Genomic DNA, 16,377 nt, shown 5'->3' on the forward strand with positions numbered 1-16,377 from the left:
CCAAGTACTTCAAATTATACATGAGCATCACTCATGTCAATCATACATAAACATTCATGAGCATCATTCATGTCAACATTCATGAGCATCACTCATGTGAACATCCATGAACATCACTCATGTCAATCAACATAAACATTCATGAGCATCACTCATGTCAATCAGTTTTAAAAGCTTCATTTACAGATCTCTAGCTTCAAAAGCTTCATTTACAGAGCTCTAGCTTCAAAAGCTTCATTTACAGAGCTCTAGCTTCGAAAGCTTTATTTACAGAGCTCTAGCTTCGAAAGCTTCATTTACAAGAGCTCTAGCTTCGAAAGCTTCATTTACAAGAGTTCTAGCTTCAAAAGCTTTATTTATAGAGCTCTAGCTTCAAAAGCTTCATTTACAGAGCTCTAGCTTCAAAGCTTCACTTGCAAAGCTTCACCTACAAAGCTTCAGTGCAGGGTATACAACTACCACCTCCGAACAACTGTCACTTCGGCCCATACATGGATTCAATTTGAAGTCTCCAACCAACAGACTCTATTGACCGAAGACTTGGGGGACTACACTATACACCATATATTGGGCCTCAACTGGGCCTCATGAAAAATACTTGGAGACTTAGCCCATTATTTATGTACTGAGGAGTGAGCCCTTATTCTATAAAAGGGACTCCCTCACTTTCATTAGAAAGCACCCATCGTTTATGTACTGAGGAGCGAGCCCTTATTTTATAAAAGGGACTCCATCCTCCTCATTAGAAAGCATCGCCGCCAGCTAAGCAACCGCCTCGCTGCGAGTATCACTCTAACCCATCATTTATATATTGAGGAGTGAGCCCTTATTCTATAAAAGGCACTCCCTCACCATGATTAGAGAGCATTAACTCTAGCCCATCATTTATGTATTGAGGAGCGAGCCCTTATTTTATAAAAGGGACTCCCTCACCTTCATTAGAGAGTATCGTCGCCAGCTGAGCAACCGCCTCGCCGTGAGCACCAACTCTAACCCATAATTTTTGTAATGAGGAGCGAGCCCTTATTCTATAAAAAGGACTCCCTCACCTTCAACGCCACAAGACAAGCCAATCAAGGCAACACAAGCAAAGCAGCCTCGCAACATGTGCTACTTCTAGTTGAGCATCATTTCAGATTAGGCACCGCCTCATATCGAGCATCAGTTCTAGACGGCATCTAGTTACTTCGGCCCACACATGGACTGAATTTCAAGTCTCTAGCCAAAAGACTCTCTTGACTGCAGACTTGGGGGACTACTGTTTGTACCGTACTTAGGGCTTCCGTATTTAGATCTCGTATAAATACATGAGGGACTTAAATGTAATTATGTAATAAAGGAATGAGCAAATATGTAATAAGTGAGGAGCCCTTATTCTATAAAAGGGCCCCTCACTCTCCTCATTAAGGGGGGCCAACTCTTAGGCCTGAAGCCCCCTCACCCTCTCATATCCCCTCTCACATTACAGAGGTTCTCTCCCTCACAATCCTCTCAGAGAAATACAATATCAGTGTGGACGTAGCCCAAACATTAGGGTAAACCACGATACATCTTGTGTTATTTACATTTCTTGCAGATTCACGGTCGGATTTACGTTGTTCCAAGACCTCCGGGTTTGTGCATCAACAGGATCTAAGCAAGATTTTAGAGGATTCTTAAGACTTTTGATGTGACTTGGCATGGGTGCATAAACCAAAGAGCTATTGAAGCCTAAACCCTAAAGTTTGCTATCTCTGACTGCTTTTTCTCACAACACCATTTAAGTCATGGCATTACTTTTAGGGATTTGATTTGCTTTTAGATTAATTGGTATGGCTCTCTTCAGCACGTGTACCATCGGGTATATTTGACATCTTTATTTCTTTTTAAATTAAACATAAATTAATATGATCTCTAAAAAATATTTTTCCTTTTTTAAATTACTATGAACCTCCCACCATCTAGATACTTTATGATCAACATATTACATTTACATTTTTTTTATACAACCCCTTCTCTTGATATCTTTTTATATCTAATGGTTCAAACATCAACGAATGCAAAAAGAAAAAATAACAACACACATTTGAAGATATATTTTGATGTACATCCAAATGTACATCTCTCAAAGATGGTGTAATCTCTAGCACTAATGAAATGAAACCAAATCCTACAAGGAAGAGCCAAAAAAAAAAAAAAAAAAAAAAGTAAACATCACAGTACAGTACAACATTTTATCACGTTTGGAAAAGATTAAATGTAAAAGGGTGGAGATTGTTAGACACCTTGCACTTTTTTTTGGCTATGAGAAATATAAATGGAGGAAAATAAGGCTAAATAGCCAAAATGGTCCCTGAGATTTGCATAACTCATCACTTTGGTCCCTAACATTTCAAATTGATAAAAGTGGTCCCTGAGATAGTCCACCATCCATCATTTTGGTCATTCCGTTAAAAACTGTTAGAAACCAATCAAATGTCACTGACACAATATATATTTTGCACAGTTTATTTCGAATGCGAAATTCAACAACAAATACTATAAATATAAAAATACAAACACTTAAGTAAATTGCGTATAAAATCACAAATCACTGACTTGTTCTTGAAGATAGAGGCTTGCAAATGCAATCACCAAAGACAGAAATTCGCCCCTACACTCGTGCAGTAGTTCAACGGACGTCTATATTGCATGATACAACTATCTAATCCAAGTTCTTGCACTCGAACTTGGATTCTTGGCGAATTGGTTGTGTGTTTCTCTGTGTAAAATGAAAAGGAAGCGTTGGAAAATCTATGTTAAGTTTCTGATCTTATTGCCATATATATAATGGCATAAATTGAATAGACATAACTGTTCATTCTTATCAGTTATAAAACTGACATAACTGTTCAATCAGTTTTATCCCTTCAGAAAAAACTGAATAAAAAAAAAACGTAACTTGTGTTTTCGTCCATCCGAGCCCTAAGGCCCAAGGCCCATCTTTGACATTTAATATATACACCCAAACCCTCCAAGTCTAAGGCCCAAGGTCCATGGCCTTGGCCCAATTCTTTTCAAACCATAAGTGTGAGGACACACTTATAAAGATGACTTTAAAATGGGATATGGCCGATATGGGACTCCCAGTCTCACATATGCACAAAAGTTCCAACAATACCCCACATTTTCTATTCAAACTCTAGCAATACCCTTGAATAGAAAATAAGATACTAAGTAAATTAGTAACGTCTTTCTAGAGAACTTAGATATGATGTGCATCGGGATAGATGTCTTTTGGACTTGAATCTTCTCTAGTGAGTACTTATCGGATTTACCCAATGAAGCAGTGAATTTAATATCTTGAACTGATCATTGTTAGTAGTAAATCGAAACAAGAAGTATCACACATATCATATCTGGACACACTTCAATTCATACGGTTGTGTTTATTTTGGTCCTGAACATATCCTGATTTCATGAGACCTTTAGAGAATTGTAGCCATATTAATTCTCAAAGATGCGACCCCACATCAATCTCATATAGGTAATGCTAATTGAGAATAGCCTGTTATATTCATCTTAAACATAAGATATTAGCATTATTAAGAATAGTAATTCACCCCTTACTTCTTACAGGTAACACACTGTTTTCCATCATAAGAATGAGTAAGGATTGTGTGTTTCTTACTTTGAGTTTTCCTTAACTAGTTTGCCTATTGAACCTAGACCATGGGATCTCCAATTAGCTAGGTTAGGTTTGCGTCAAGTTATAACTCACTGAGTTGGCTTTAACCCCATTCCTCTCGATATAAATGCCACTTGATCCTTGGATAGGTCTTTTTGTCAAAGGATCGGCAATATTCTCCTTAGATTTAATATAATCAATGGAAATAGTTCCATTCTTGAGTAGCTGTTTAATGGTTTTATGTCGTCGCCTTATGCAGCCATGCTGTCACAATGTATACATACTGCAGTCACAGGCTTTGGCCATAACGGAATATCTTCCAGAAAATTTTTAAGCCATTTAGCTTCATTAGCAGCTGCATCTAAAGCTATAAACTCTGATTCCATTGTTGAACGTGCTATACACATTTGCTTAGATGATTTCCATGACACAGCTGCTCCACCAAGTGTAAATACATATCCACTTGTGGATTTACTATCTGTGCTCTCTGAAATCCAATTTGCATCACTATATCCTTCTAAAACTGGGGGATATTGAGTGTCATGCAAACCATAGTTCATTGTATGCTTTAAGTATCGTAATACCCTTATTAATGCATTCCAATGATCTCTTCCAGGATTACTTGAATACCTACTTAGTCGGCTTATTGAATAAGCAAGATCAGGTCTTGTACAATTCATAATGTACATCAAGCAACCTATAACTTGGGTATACTCTAATTGAGATACACTATCTTCTTCGTTTTTAGTAAGTTTATGAATGGGATCAAAAGGAGTTACTGCAGGTTTACAATCATAATGTCCAAACCTTCTTAGAACCTTTTCAACATAATGTGATTGAGTTAGAACATATCCATCTGAATTCCTTAGAATTCGAACTCCAAGAATCACATCAGCTATTCCCATATCTTTCATATCAAAACTAGAATTTAGCATTTTCTTTGTTGAGTTAATCACATCTTTGTTTGTTCCCAATATAAGCATGTCATCAACATATAGACATACAATAACACAAGCAATTTTTGTTTGCTTAACATAAATGCACTTATCACTTTCATTGATCACAAATCCATTTGTGATCGTATTATGATCAAATTTTTCATGCCATTGCTTAGGCGCTTGTTTAAGTCCATATAATGACTTAATCAATTTGCAAACTTTCTTTTCTTGACCTTTGACAATGAAACATTCAGGTTGTTCCATATATATTTCTTCGTCTAATTCACCATTTAGAAATGCATTTTTGACATCCATTTGATGTATCTCGAGATTGTACACATATGCTATAGCTATTAATAACCTTATAGAAGTTATTCTAGCTATGGGTGAACAAGTGTCAAAATAGTCAATTCCTTCTTTTTGACGATACCCTTTGGCAACTAGACGAGCTTTATACTCGTTTATGGTACCATCCGGTCTCAATTTCCTTTTAAAAATTCATTTGTGTCCTATTGGTTTATTTCCAGGAGGTAAATTAACCAATTCCCATGTATTATTTTGCATGATGGATTCGATTTCACTTTGAATAGCTTCTTTCCAATAAGGCGCTTCAGATGATTCTAATGCAACCTTATGAGTTTGAGGCTCTTCTTCAGTTACAAAAGTGAGGAAATCAGGACCAAAATCCTTTGCAATTTTTGCTCTTTTACTCTTCCGTGGTTCCAAATCTTGGCTTTGAACCCTAGAAGTTGAGGCATGATTTTCGTCATCATTTCTTGTAGTATCATCATGTACTCTTTTGTTCAAAACATATCACCTATCTTTATAAGAAAAAATTTCCTCAAAGAACTCAGCTTCAGCAGATTCAAGTATTGTATTTACATGAATATCTGTCATTTCAGATTTATGAACCAAAAATCTATATGCCGAACTATTATTGGCATGACCAATAAATATACAATCCACTGTTTTTGGTCCAAGTTTTTGTCTCTTTGGAAGAGGCACTTGAACTTTTGCAAGACAACCCCACACTTTCAAGGTTTTGTATGTACGTAACCTACCTTTCCAGATTTCATAAGGAGATTGATTAGTCTTCTTATGTGGAATTCAGTTCAAAATTGTGTTTGCAGCAAAGAACGCTTCACCCCATAGATTATGTGGTGCACCAGAACTGTTCAACATGGAATTAATCATATCCTTTAATGTACGTTTTTTTTCGTCCAGCCACTCCGTTTTGTTGAGGAGTATATGGTGCTGTCGTTTGATGTATTATTCCATGTATTGAACAAAATTCTGCAAAGTCATTAGATTCGTATGCACCACCTCTATCCGATCTTAAGACTTTTATTCTCTTGTCTAGTTGATTTTCGACTTCGGCTTTAAATGTCTTCAACATGTTTAAAGCTTCATCTTTACTATGAATTAAATAGACATAACAATACTTGCTGCAATCATCAATGAAAGAAATATAGTAGTTATTTGCTCCACGAGTTGGTGTGGATTTGAAATCACAAAGATCACTATGGATTAAACCAAGTATTTCGTTGGATTTTTCCACTGATTTATATGAGTGTCTTACATATTTAGATTCTGTGCATATCTCACATTTCGATAGTTTGTTCATGGAACATTTGGGCAATAGGCCTAAGTTAACCATTCTTTGAAGAGAACGAAAATCAACATGACCTAATCTTGCATGCCATAATGTAGACGACTCAATCAAGTAAGTAGAAGAAGCACTAGGCTTGTTATTCTTATTAATAGCATTAACAGAAAGTACATTAAGTTTGAAGAGCCCTTCAACCAGGTAGCCCTTTCCCACATACCCTTGGTGATTACAAACTTATCAGATTCAAACACAATTTTGAAACCTTTGTTACTTAGAAGTGATCCAAAAATCAGGTTCTTACGAATATCAGGAACATGCAGAACATTGGTGAGTAAAAGCTCTTTTCCAGAAGTGAGTTTGAGCGTCACTTTTCCCTTCCTTGCAATAGCAAATGCAGTTGCATTTCCCATGTACAGATTTTCTCCACCATCAATAGATTGGTAAGTAACAAACAAATTCCGATCAGCACACACATGCCTTGTTGCTCCTGTATTAACTTACCAGTCATTGGAATTAGTTAATAAATTGACTTCAGATACAACTGCAACAAACTTGTCTTCTGCAACGTTTGCTTGATTGGAATTCTCAGAATTCTGATCCTTCTTGTGGCGGCATTCCTTTGCCCTATGACCTGTCTTTCCACAAACCCAGCAACCTCCTTTGATTTTCTTGAAGGTTTTCCCTTTCACAGCCGTGAGTGCTTTCTTTGCAAAATCTTTGCCTTTGTTTTTCTGATTATGCCTTACCTTGTGTGAGTCACCTCCTTCCACAACATTGGCTTTTGCCTCCAACGATGAGACATCATACTTCTCATTTCTACGATGATCCTCTTCTACACGCAGTTTGAGAATCAATTGATCTATGCTCATGTCCTCAGTTAGATGCTTCAGATAAATCTTAAAGTCCTTCCAATCTGAAGGCATTTTCTCTATTATAGAGCCAACCACAAAACCTTCTTTCAAACCAAGATTTTCTTTATCTAACTCATGAACAATCACTTGGAGTTCTTCGACTTGTTTGACAACAGACTTTGCGTCACTCATCTTGTAATTCAGAAATTTTCCAATTACAAACTTCTTGGAACTTGCCACTTCAGACTTATACTTCTTGTCCAAAGACTCCCACAGTTCTTTCCCTATCTTATATGATGAATAAACATCATACAGAGAGTCATCTAAAGCATTCAGAATGTAGTTCCTGCATAGAAATTCATTGTGAGTCCAGGCTTCTACAGCCTGCAGAATTTCTGCAGGAATATCTCCCTCTTCTGGAGCTTTAAGGGCCTCAGAAGTAATCACATGACTCAAGTTCAGAGTTGTCAAATAGAACAACATTTTCTGTTGCCAACGTTTGAAATCAACTCCCTTGAATTTCTCAGGTTTCTCAACGTGTTGCTTGATGACACCAACATTTGATTGATCCATGGTTTCACAATAATTTCGGTCGTAAATTGTTAGAAACCAATCAAATGTCACTAACACAATATATATTTTGCACAGTTTATTTCGAATGCGAAATTCAACAACAAATACTATAAATATAAAAATACAAACACTTAAGTAAATTGCATATAAAATCACAAATCACTGACTTGTTCTTAAAGATATAGGCTTGCAAATGCAATCACCTAAGGCAGAAATTCGCCCCTACACCCGTGCAGTAGTTCAACGGATGTCTATCTTGCAGAATACAACTATCTAATCCAAGTTCTTGCACTCGAACTTGGATTCTTGGCGAATTGGTTGTGCGTTTCTCTATGTAAAATGAAAAGGAAGCGTTGGAAAATCTATGTTAAGTTTCTGATCTTATTGCCATATATATAATGGCATAAATTGAACAGACATAACTGTTCATTCTTATCAGTTATAAAACTGACATAATTGTTCAATCAGTTTTATCCCTTCAGAAAAAACTGAATCTAAAAAAAATAAAAAACGTAACTTGTGTTTTCTTCCATCCGAACCCCAAGACCCAAGGCATTGACATTTAATATATACACCAAAACCCTCCAAGTCTAAGGCCCAAGGTCCATGGCCTTGGCCCAATTCTTTTCAAACCATAAGTGTGAGGACACACTTATAAAGATGACTTTAAAATGGGAAATGGGAGATGTGGGACTCCCATTCCCACATATGCACAAATGTTCCAACAAAAACTCCGTTAAGTGTCCTGGAGTTCTTGGCCGGAAGTTTGGATAATTTTCAAAGCTTCGTAACTAAATCGTTTCTTAACCAAATTCCACCCATAATATATCAAAATGAAGATAGGAAAATGTAGAATAAGATTATATATATTTAGAAGCCCAATGGCTGCCGGAGATAACTGAAAAATAGCCTCAAAATTGACTGTTCTGAAGGAAAACTAGAAAACTCTCCGGAAACTGGGTAAACTTTAAACGTTCATAACTTCTTCAACACTCAACGAAATCAAGTAATTCAAAAATAGAAATCATACTTCTCGATGAGAAGAAGACAATGGTTTTTTTTTTTTTTACAGCTAACTAGCCATGGTTTGGCCAAAAAACGGCTCGAAAATGGTTGTCTTAGTCTCGAGTTAGCCATTTTTGAGCCGTTTTCTAAACCAAACCAGGGCAATTTAGCCATCTAAAAAGGTACCATTCTCTTTTTCTCGTTGAGAAGTATGATTTCATTTTTGAATCATTTGATTTCGTTGAGTATTGAAGAAGTTATGAACGTTTAAAGTTTACCCAATTTCCGGCGAGTTTTCCAGTTTTCCCTCAGACCAGTTAACTTTGAGGCTATTTTCTGGCCATCTTCGGCATCCATTGGGCTTCCAAATAGGTATACTCTTATTCTACACTTTCCTATATTCATTTTAATATATTATGAGTCGAATTTGGTTAAGAAACGATTGAGTTACGAAGCTTTGAAAATTGCCCAAACTTCCGGCCAAGAGCTTTGGGACACTTAACAGAGTTTTTAACGGAATGACCAAAATGATGGATGATGGACAATCTCAGGGACCACTTTTATCGATTTGAAATGTTAGGGACCAAAGTGATGAGTTATGCAAATCTTAGTGATCATTTTGGCTATTTAGCCGGAAAATAATGAACCTGTGAGGAGAAACCCTCCTAGCACACAAAGCTATGAGGATCAGATGCTCCCAAGCATTACTACTTTTGTGGTGAGAGCTGAAGAGGGAGAAACTTCTTTTGATTTTCAAAATTTGACAAAAGAAACCAGAGCAGAAGTGCGTACAGATTTAATCGTGGATTGGGAACCAAGAAGAGACATGTTAAACCAAGGGAGTTTTCAGGCTATTCATAACAACTCTACCACAATCACATGCTGCAATAGGACTGCAACATAATACTGAAGATTTGATTGCCCTTAGGTTAATTTGACGAAACCACATCTCCCAACCAACCCAAAGGTCTTGACAGAATAAGACGCAGCATCTTACCTACCTGCAAATAAATTCCCCAAACACTCAAATTTCAGCTTGAAAATCGAAAGGAATAATCTTCAGAGAGACCCAAATCGATAGGAAAATTTTACTCGAACTTATAGATTGATTCTTGCTTCATTTGTTTGGCAATCTGATGATTTGAACTGAAAATCGGTTAAGTTCGAGAGCAACATGGTAGAACAAAACTGCTATACTTATTGGCTATGAGATTTAAAAACAAAACAAAACAAAAACTTGCTTGTGCAAAATTACTTTAACGCTCATATTTTTTTTTTAATATTTTCTTTCAATTATGTTTTAAAGGATATAATTATAGTTTCATTAGTTTTTGGTTTTTTTAACGATTAATTAATTTTTGGTTAATAAACAAGATTTTATTAATATGTAGTTTAGATATTGGCATGCCAATTTATTCAACTTTAGTTCTATTATACATTTTTCTCTTATAGGAAAAGGTTTTAAATTCGAATTATCTTCTTCCCTTGAAACAAAAAAAACAAAAACAAAAAAAAAAACGAAATATTTCAAATTCGGCCAAATTGCATTTAATGATCCTTATACACAAATTTTTGTCCTTATAGTGTTTTTTTTTTCACTGTAGTCCGAGTCCAATATATCAACTAAGTTGATTTTTTGCAACAAAACGTTTGCCTTATTTGACGGATCAGAATAACAATGCTAACAGAATGAAACTACCAAGGTAAAAAACGCAACAAAAGAAACTAGAATGAAAGTGACAATTCGAGCAAACTGCATGATTTTTTTTCTTAATGTTCAAATATGGGATGCCACCAGTACTACAATATTGTAGTATTACTCCACACTGATAACTAGGAAAGTTATGTGGATGATTAATTTGATATATAATTATGAATGACACTAGTTTCGGCTCTTAATATCTCTGTATAAAAAAAAGTAAAAAAAAATGTTATTTTTATCATATATTTGTAACATTTTTATACCTTCTAACAGACATATGATCCACATGTATTGGTAATCCTACTTTTATTAAAGAAATGATACAAATAACCTACAAATAAATAATAAGTGTAACATTATGCATGTGAATGCCACGTTAATATCATTATATGGCTATACAATTTATGAAGTCAAATTTCATTACGAAAAAAAGAAAAAGGAAAAAACAACACTTCAACGTCAGTCAATTTTAATTTTCTTTGGGATTTAGACGTTGCCTCCCCCTACATTATACAGCTGACGAGCAATAATTTTAAAACTGACGACCAGTAAAAACTTCTGTAGTTGAGCAGATTATTTCTTTGGCATTGGGAAACGATAGAAAATGAAAAGCCTCTGCAATCTGCATGTTGCATCACAAGGGCTGCACAAAGAGGGGACCAAAGGGAAAAAAATTCGAAAAAGATATGCCCCTACCAATTAAAATTTCCACTTGTATCTATAACAAAAAGTTGATACTCCGAAGCATCATATAATTTCGCTTCCCTAAATCCAACCAACTCTTTTGAGCTCTGATCTCATCTGAGGCATGACAAATCACACTATCCAGTTGGCAAAAGAGTAGATTGTCAATTTCCTCCCTAAACTTTCACCGAACTTTCAATTTACTTCCTAAACTTTTAAATTGGAAAATCAAGAACTTGAACTAATTTTTTTGGCCAAATTTTCCCCTACTGTTAGTGTTCTATAGATTAACGTTAACTCTTATTACGTGTACATCACATGACTCTAAGAACAAAAACATCACTTCGCTAGACTTTCCAACATAAAAGCTATAGAATCACACAAATTTGTACAGATCAACATTCTAGAAATCTAGGGTTTTCAACTAAACTACCCTCACATGTCATGCACAATTTTTTATTTAACAAAAATTTAGATGGAATGAATAGAAAACTAACAGCATGAGGGAAATCAGCCAAAAAATTAGTTTAAGTCCTTAATTTTTCAATTAAAAAGTTTAGAGAGAATCGAAAGCTAAGTGAAAGTTCAGGAGAGAAGCCAACAGTTTACTCGGTTGGCGAATATATGAAGATACAAAGCCTTCTAAACTTCAATCAAGTTATTTTGGCTAAGAAGAATTCGTACACACAAGCACCGAAAAAACCGAAACAAAAGCCGAAAACCTAGCAGCAAAACTTGTAATAGGATCAGAATTTGTGGCGCATTGCTGCATGCATTTTATGAGTTACAAACTGAGACAGACATCATGTGCAGAACACATGCTTCCATCTCTAAAGAACTTGTGAACTAAATCTGTCTTCTCCCACCACTTGTTTCTTTTGATGCCAAAATCCAGTGCATGCAAACGGACTTACAACACAATTCGTCTACCTAATCGCTTAAAGGCTAAAAGACCTGACAACTTTCGCTGCTTCACTTCGATCTGTCACACATCACCGAGCACAGCAGCTACTTTAGGAAAACACCTACTATCAACAGACACATGCTTCCATATGCAATTATCCATAAGGGCCAATTCACTTGCCGTCCTCTCCATCACCATTTCCACGCCCGCCGGCTGAGGTCCCCTGGCCATCACCACCTGCCCCAGACTCAGAGGCGTCTTGCTTGCTTCCTCCACGCCCATCATTTGGGTCTCCAGCTGAATTTGGGCCGCCACTACCACCACCATGTGTGGCCTCAGTATGAAGCATGGAAGGCATGCCGTTAGGCCCTCCAGGTCTCATTCCCATTTGCCCTTGCATGGCTTGTTGGTGCTGCTGTGGATCGTGCATTTGATGCATGTTATTGAATTGCATCGGCATCTTTGGGGAGAAAATACCCTGTTGCTGAGCCATTGCTGCTGCCTGAGGATGTTGCATGTAATATCCTGCCTGTTGCATAGCAGGATGTGGGGCCATCTGCAAGTGTTGAACATAGATGATAAGCATGGATAGAAAAGACGAATCAGTAAAACATCGAGTCATGCTTACTACCCCCACCTGGGGAGGGGCAGCTGGTGCCTGTGGTTGCGCATCGGCAATTGCTGCTAAATACATCAGATTCTTTTGAAGCAGAGCCTGGTACCTAAATCATCAAATTTGCAATAAGAAAAGTCATATCCAAAAATCATAATAGGGAGACCGCCATGAAATGAATGGCCAACGATACCCCCCCTCCCATATCAATAAATGTGTAAAATCAGTTAATCCAACAATTATAATAGTAAACAAGTTCTTAACATTAAGGATCTTGTTATCAATGATACCAATACAAAACATGAGGCTAGTTCGAAATTCTAACATCTCTAACCAGTCAGATTAAGCTCTCTAATTTCTAAGAGACAAGTGCAATCAATTGTATACAGCCCCAACATATAACTCAAAACATAATTCACACAAATGCAAGTGTGTCTGAGAGAGAGAGAGAGAGAGAGAGAGAGAGAGAGAGAGAGAGAGAGAGAGAGAGAGAGAGAGAGAGAGAGAGAGAGAGGGCGGGTTTACTGAGCACACTCAGCAAGTTTTCCAAGATTTTGATTATCCAATATTGCCAGAATCAACTTTTTGTTGTCATCAAGGTACTGCATCAAGAATTTAAAAACATATTATTAATAGATACTTTAAATTCCGACACATCAAGTGAGATCCAATATCATACTTAACAATCAAGGTGGATATCCAGAAATATCAACAACAAAATAACTGTACCACTGACAACTTAGATCCAAGTTATATCAATGGTGCCAGTAATTATCAGCCTATTATAAATTCAGGGGAAAGTAATTAAGGCAATTACAACCATACATGAAGAGAGCAACATTGTACATGATGCGAAAAAAGGCTAGAGTCATCCTAAAATCTGAATATGACAAGTAACAACATAAGATACTAGCATCTAATGCTGGTAATGACCATCGTATGTCTTAATTCTTCATCAATTTTAGGTTCAAAAAGCATAATTCAACCTTTCAAAAGAGCTTCTTGCTTATATGGAAATTTTAGGAAAAACATCAACCCTATCTGTTACTTTATCTAACTACTCACTAGCTTAGGGTTTCAGACAATGAAGCTTTGGGAGAGAGTAAATGAGCGTAGATTGAAGCAAGAGACACGGTCTCAGACAATCAATTTGGGTTCATGCTAGGGTGCTCGATTATGGAGGCAATCTATCTCTTACAAAAATCGATGAAATGATATAGAGGCATGCAAAAGAATTTGAACATGGTCTTTATAGATTTGGAAAAAGCATATGATAAGGTCCCAAGAAAAATTCTTTGGAAGATTCTAGAGAGAAAGGAGTATGAGTAGCACATATCCAAGTAATAAAGGATATGTATGATATGTATGGTGGAGCAAGGACTACAGTAAGAACTCATGAAGGACAACTAAAAGCTTTCCCATAACCATAGGGTTACACCAAGGCTCAACTTTAGGTCTTTACCATTTTGCATTGGTAATGGACGAGTTAATGACACATATTCAAGATGATATCCCTTGGTATATGCTTTTCGCAGAATACATGGTGAGTGCTGACGCATGTGGGAGTAAATACAAAACTTAACCTTTGGCGGGAGGTCTTAGGAATCTAAAGGTCTTTGCCTAGACAGAATATATAGGGTGCAAGTTATGTGGGAATGGGGTTCCGAATGAGATAGGGATGAGGATTAGAGACTAGGAAGTACCAAAGAGTCGACCCTTTCGTTATTTTGGATCTATCTTGCAAAAGAATTGAGATTTGAATGGATATCCCAACCATAGAATACAAGCTAGATGGATGAAATGGAAGAGTGCATTGGGTGTGCTGTGAAATTGTCTTTCGCCACTAAAACTCAAGAGAAAATTTTATATGACGACAATAAGGCCATAAATGCTTTATGGCACCGAATGTAAGCCTTTTAAAAATGAGTGTAACAAAGATGATAATGCTTCGTTGGATGTGTGGGCACACAAGAAATGACAAGATTAAGAACAAGGATATCCGAGCTAAAGTAGGAGCGGATACAATTGAAGATAAGATAAGATAAGAGAAATCCGGTTAAGGTGGTTTGGACATGTGAACCGAAGATCTATAGATGCTCCAGTTAGAAAATGCAATTATGAGATAGAGACTCGGGGAAAAAGGGGTAGATGAAGACCTTAAAGACTTAGAGCGAGAATTTAAGAAAAGAGATAGAGTACTTGGAGCTAATGGAATACTTGGAGCAAAACCCGACACAATGGTGTTCTAGGATTCATACAGCTGACCTTAGTGGGATAAGGCTTTGTTGTTGTATCAAGAATCCTGGTCTCGTAAACAAGAACATACATCTTAGGTGACAAGAGAGCTATATCATGTCTGCCTCGATCCCCAATTCAGGGAAGACTGGTAACCAGTGAAACAAAATCTGCACAGCAGTAGAGTAACTAGATAGCTTCTCAACATGAAATCCAATGGCCAGAAGGCTGATCGAGGGAAAAATCTAAACAGACATTAAAAAGGCACTTCACACAGATTAGGAGAATAAACTACAAGAAATACTAAACATCCCTAATGTTTCAACAAAACATTGGACAAGCACCAACTGAAGACTATGTCCCGTGGGCTTTTTTTTCATATAACAAGAAGAACGTTCCCCTATTACTATGAACTAGGATTCTGTATTTGGTGAAATAAGTTAATAATCTTTAGTTATTACACTTGACGTTGCAGAGGAAACACTGCCAGAAATTGAACTTTGTTAAAAAATTTCTTTCATACCCTGAATGGGCAACAATTGATTAACTACCCTACCGAGGGGGGAAAAATAAGCTTTGTTCCTAAAAATCTTTCATGTGCCACATGCTCATGATTACTTGACTCCTATGTGAAAACCACTTAAAGTAGACACAATTATACACATTAATTAGACACCACCTTTTGAGTTAATATTTCATTTCCGTCTGCACAGACGCTGCTTACAATATGAAACAGTTGTTCTTTTCACACTCTCAGCCAACAGTAGTTCAAAACTCTGTAAATGATCATCACCTATGATACATCAGTCCACCATAAAACTATACAACAACAGCGGGACTTATCGAATTCCTCCCTAAATATCGTCAGCTAAAGGGCTCTCTTATATGCAGAACAAAATTTAACAAATTTTATTCAAGTAATCACAACTAACATAACAAAAAATTAAGGAAAAACCCGGAAAACAATTAACAGTTAACAGTTTCAAATACACAAGGGAAAAAGGGTACCTTCTGAATTTGTTCGGTGGTGATGTTGGTGGGAGGAAATGAAGGCATGACGGGGATCATTTGTGGTGGCTGCTGCATCTTTTTTTCTTCCAAAATTTTCTCTGGTTTGAGGAATACAAAGCCCTAACCCTAAATCAGCCCCCAAAAGAGAAACAAAATCAATTAGAAGCAGAATTAAGAGGAAAAGGGACGAAATTAATGGGGTTGAGAGACAGAGAGAGACAAGGGAAGGGCGGTCGAGTGAGAGTCGAGGAAAGGGGGAGGTGGGAACAAAGATTTTGAAAGCGGATTTAGGGGAACATCTTTTCGGTTTTTGGTTTTCGGTTTTGGATGTCGACGAGGTTTCTCGACTTTTAAGGTCAAAAGGCTCCAAAATAAAACAAAAAATAAAAATTCTTTTATAATTTCTACATTTACCGCTTTAATGCGCTTACGAAAATTACTCATGTTAAGCACCAAAAGTAATATTCTTTTTCACTTGATACAATACGTTATAATATTATTATGAGAGCTGATCTTAAATTAATTATGAGATAACATAGAATTTATGTAGAATTTTACTTTGAGAGAGTTCTCATAATATCTTTGATAATGATGCCGATTACTAAT

General features: G+C 36.5%; 1 protein-coding gene across 2 annotated transcripts; it reads right to left on the reverse strand.

Annotated features, from left to right (window-relative positions):
- Positions 1 to 11,530: 11,530 nt before the first annotated feature.
- Positions 11,531 to 16,133, reverse strand: GRF5 (GRF1-interacting factor 3). 2 transcript variants are annotated; one of them, XM_017333077.3, is made up of 5 exons: positions 15,992 to 16,133; positions 15,769 to 15,897; positions 13,051 to 13,127; positions 12,550 to 12,634; positions 11,649 to 12,468 (listed from the first exon to the last, which is right to left on the reverse strand). In XM_017333077.3, exons 2-5 carry the CDS (start codon positions 15,844 to 15,846, stop codon positions 12,085 to 12,087), a joined length of 624 nt encoding a protein of 207 aa, XP_017188566.3. In that variant the 5' UTR covers positions 15,847 to 15,897; positions 15,992 to 16,133; the 3' UTR covers positions 11,649 to 12,084.
- Between the last annotated feature and the right edge of the window lie 244 nt (positions 16,134 to 16,377).

Source organism: Malus domestica, chromosome 07 (assembly GCF_042453785.1).
Source record: "Malus domestica chromosome 07, GDT2T_hap1".
Taxonomy (NCBI): Eukaryota; Viridiplantae; Streptophyta; class Magnoliopsida; order Rosales; family Rosaceae; genus Malus; species Malus domestica.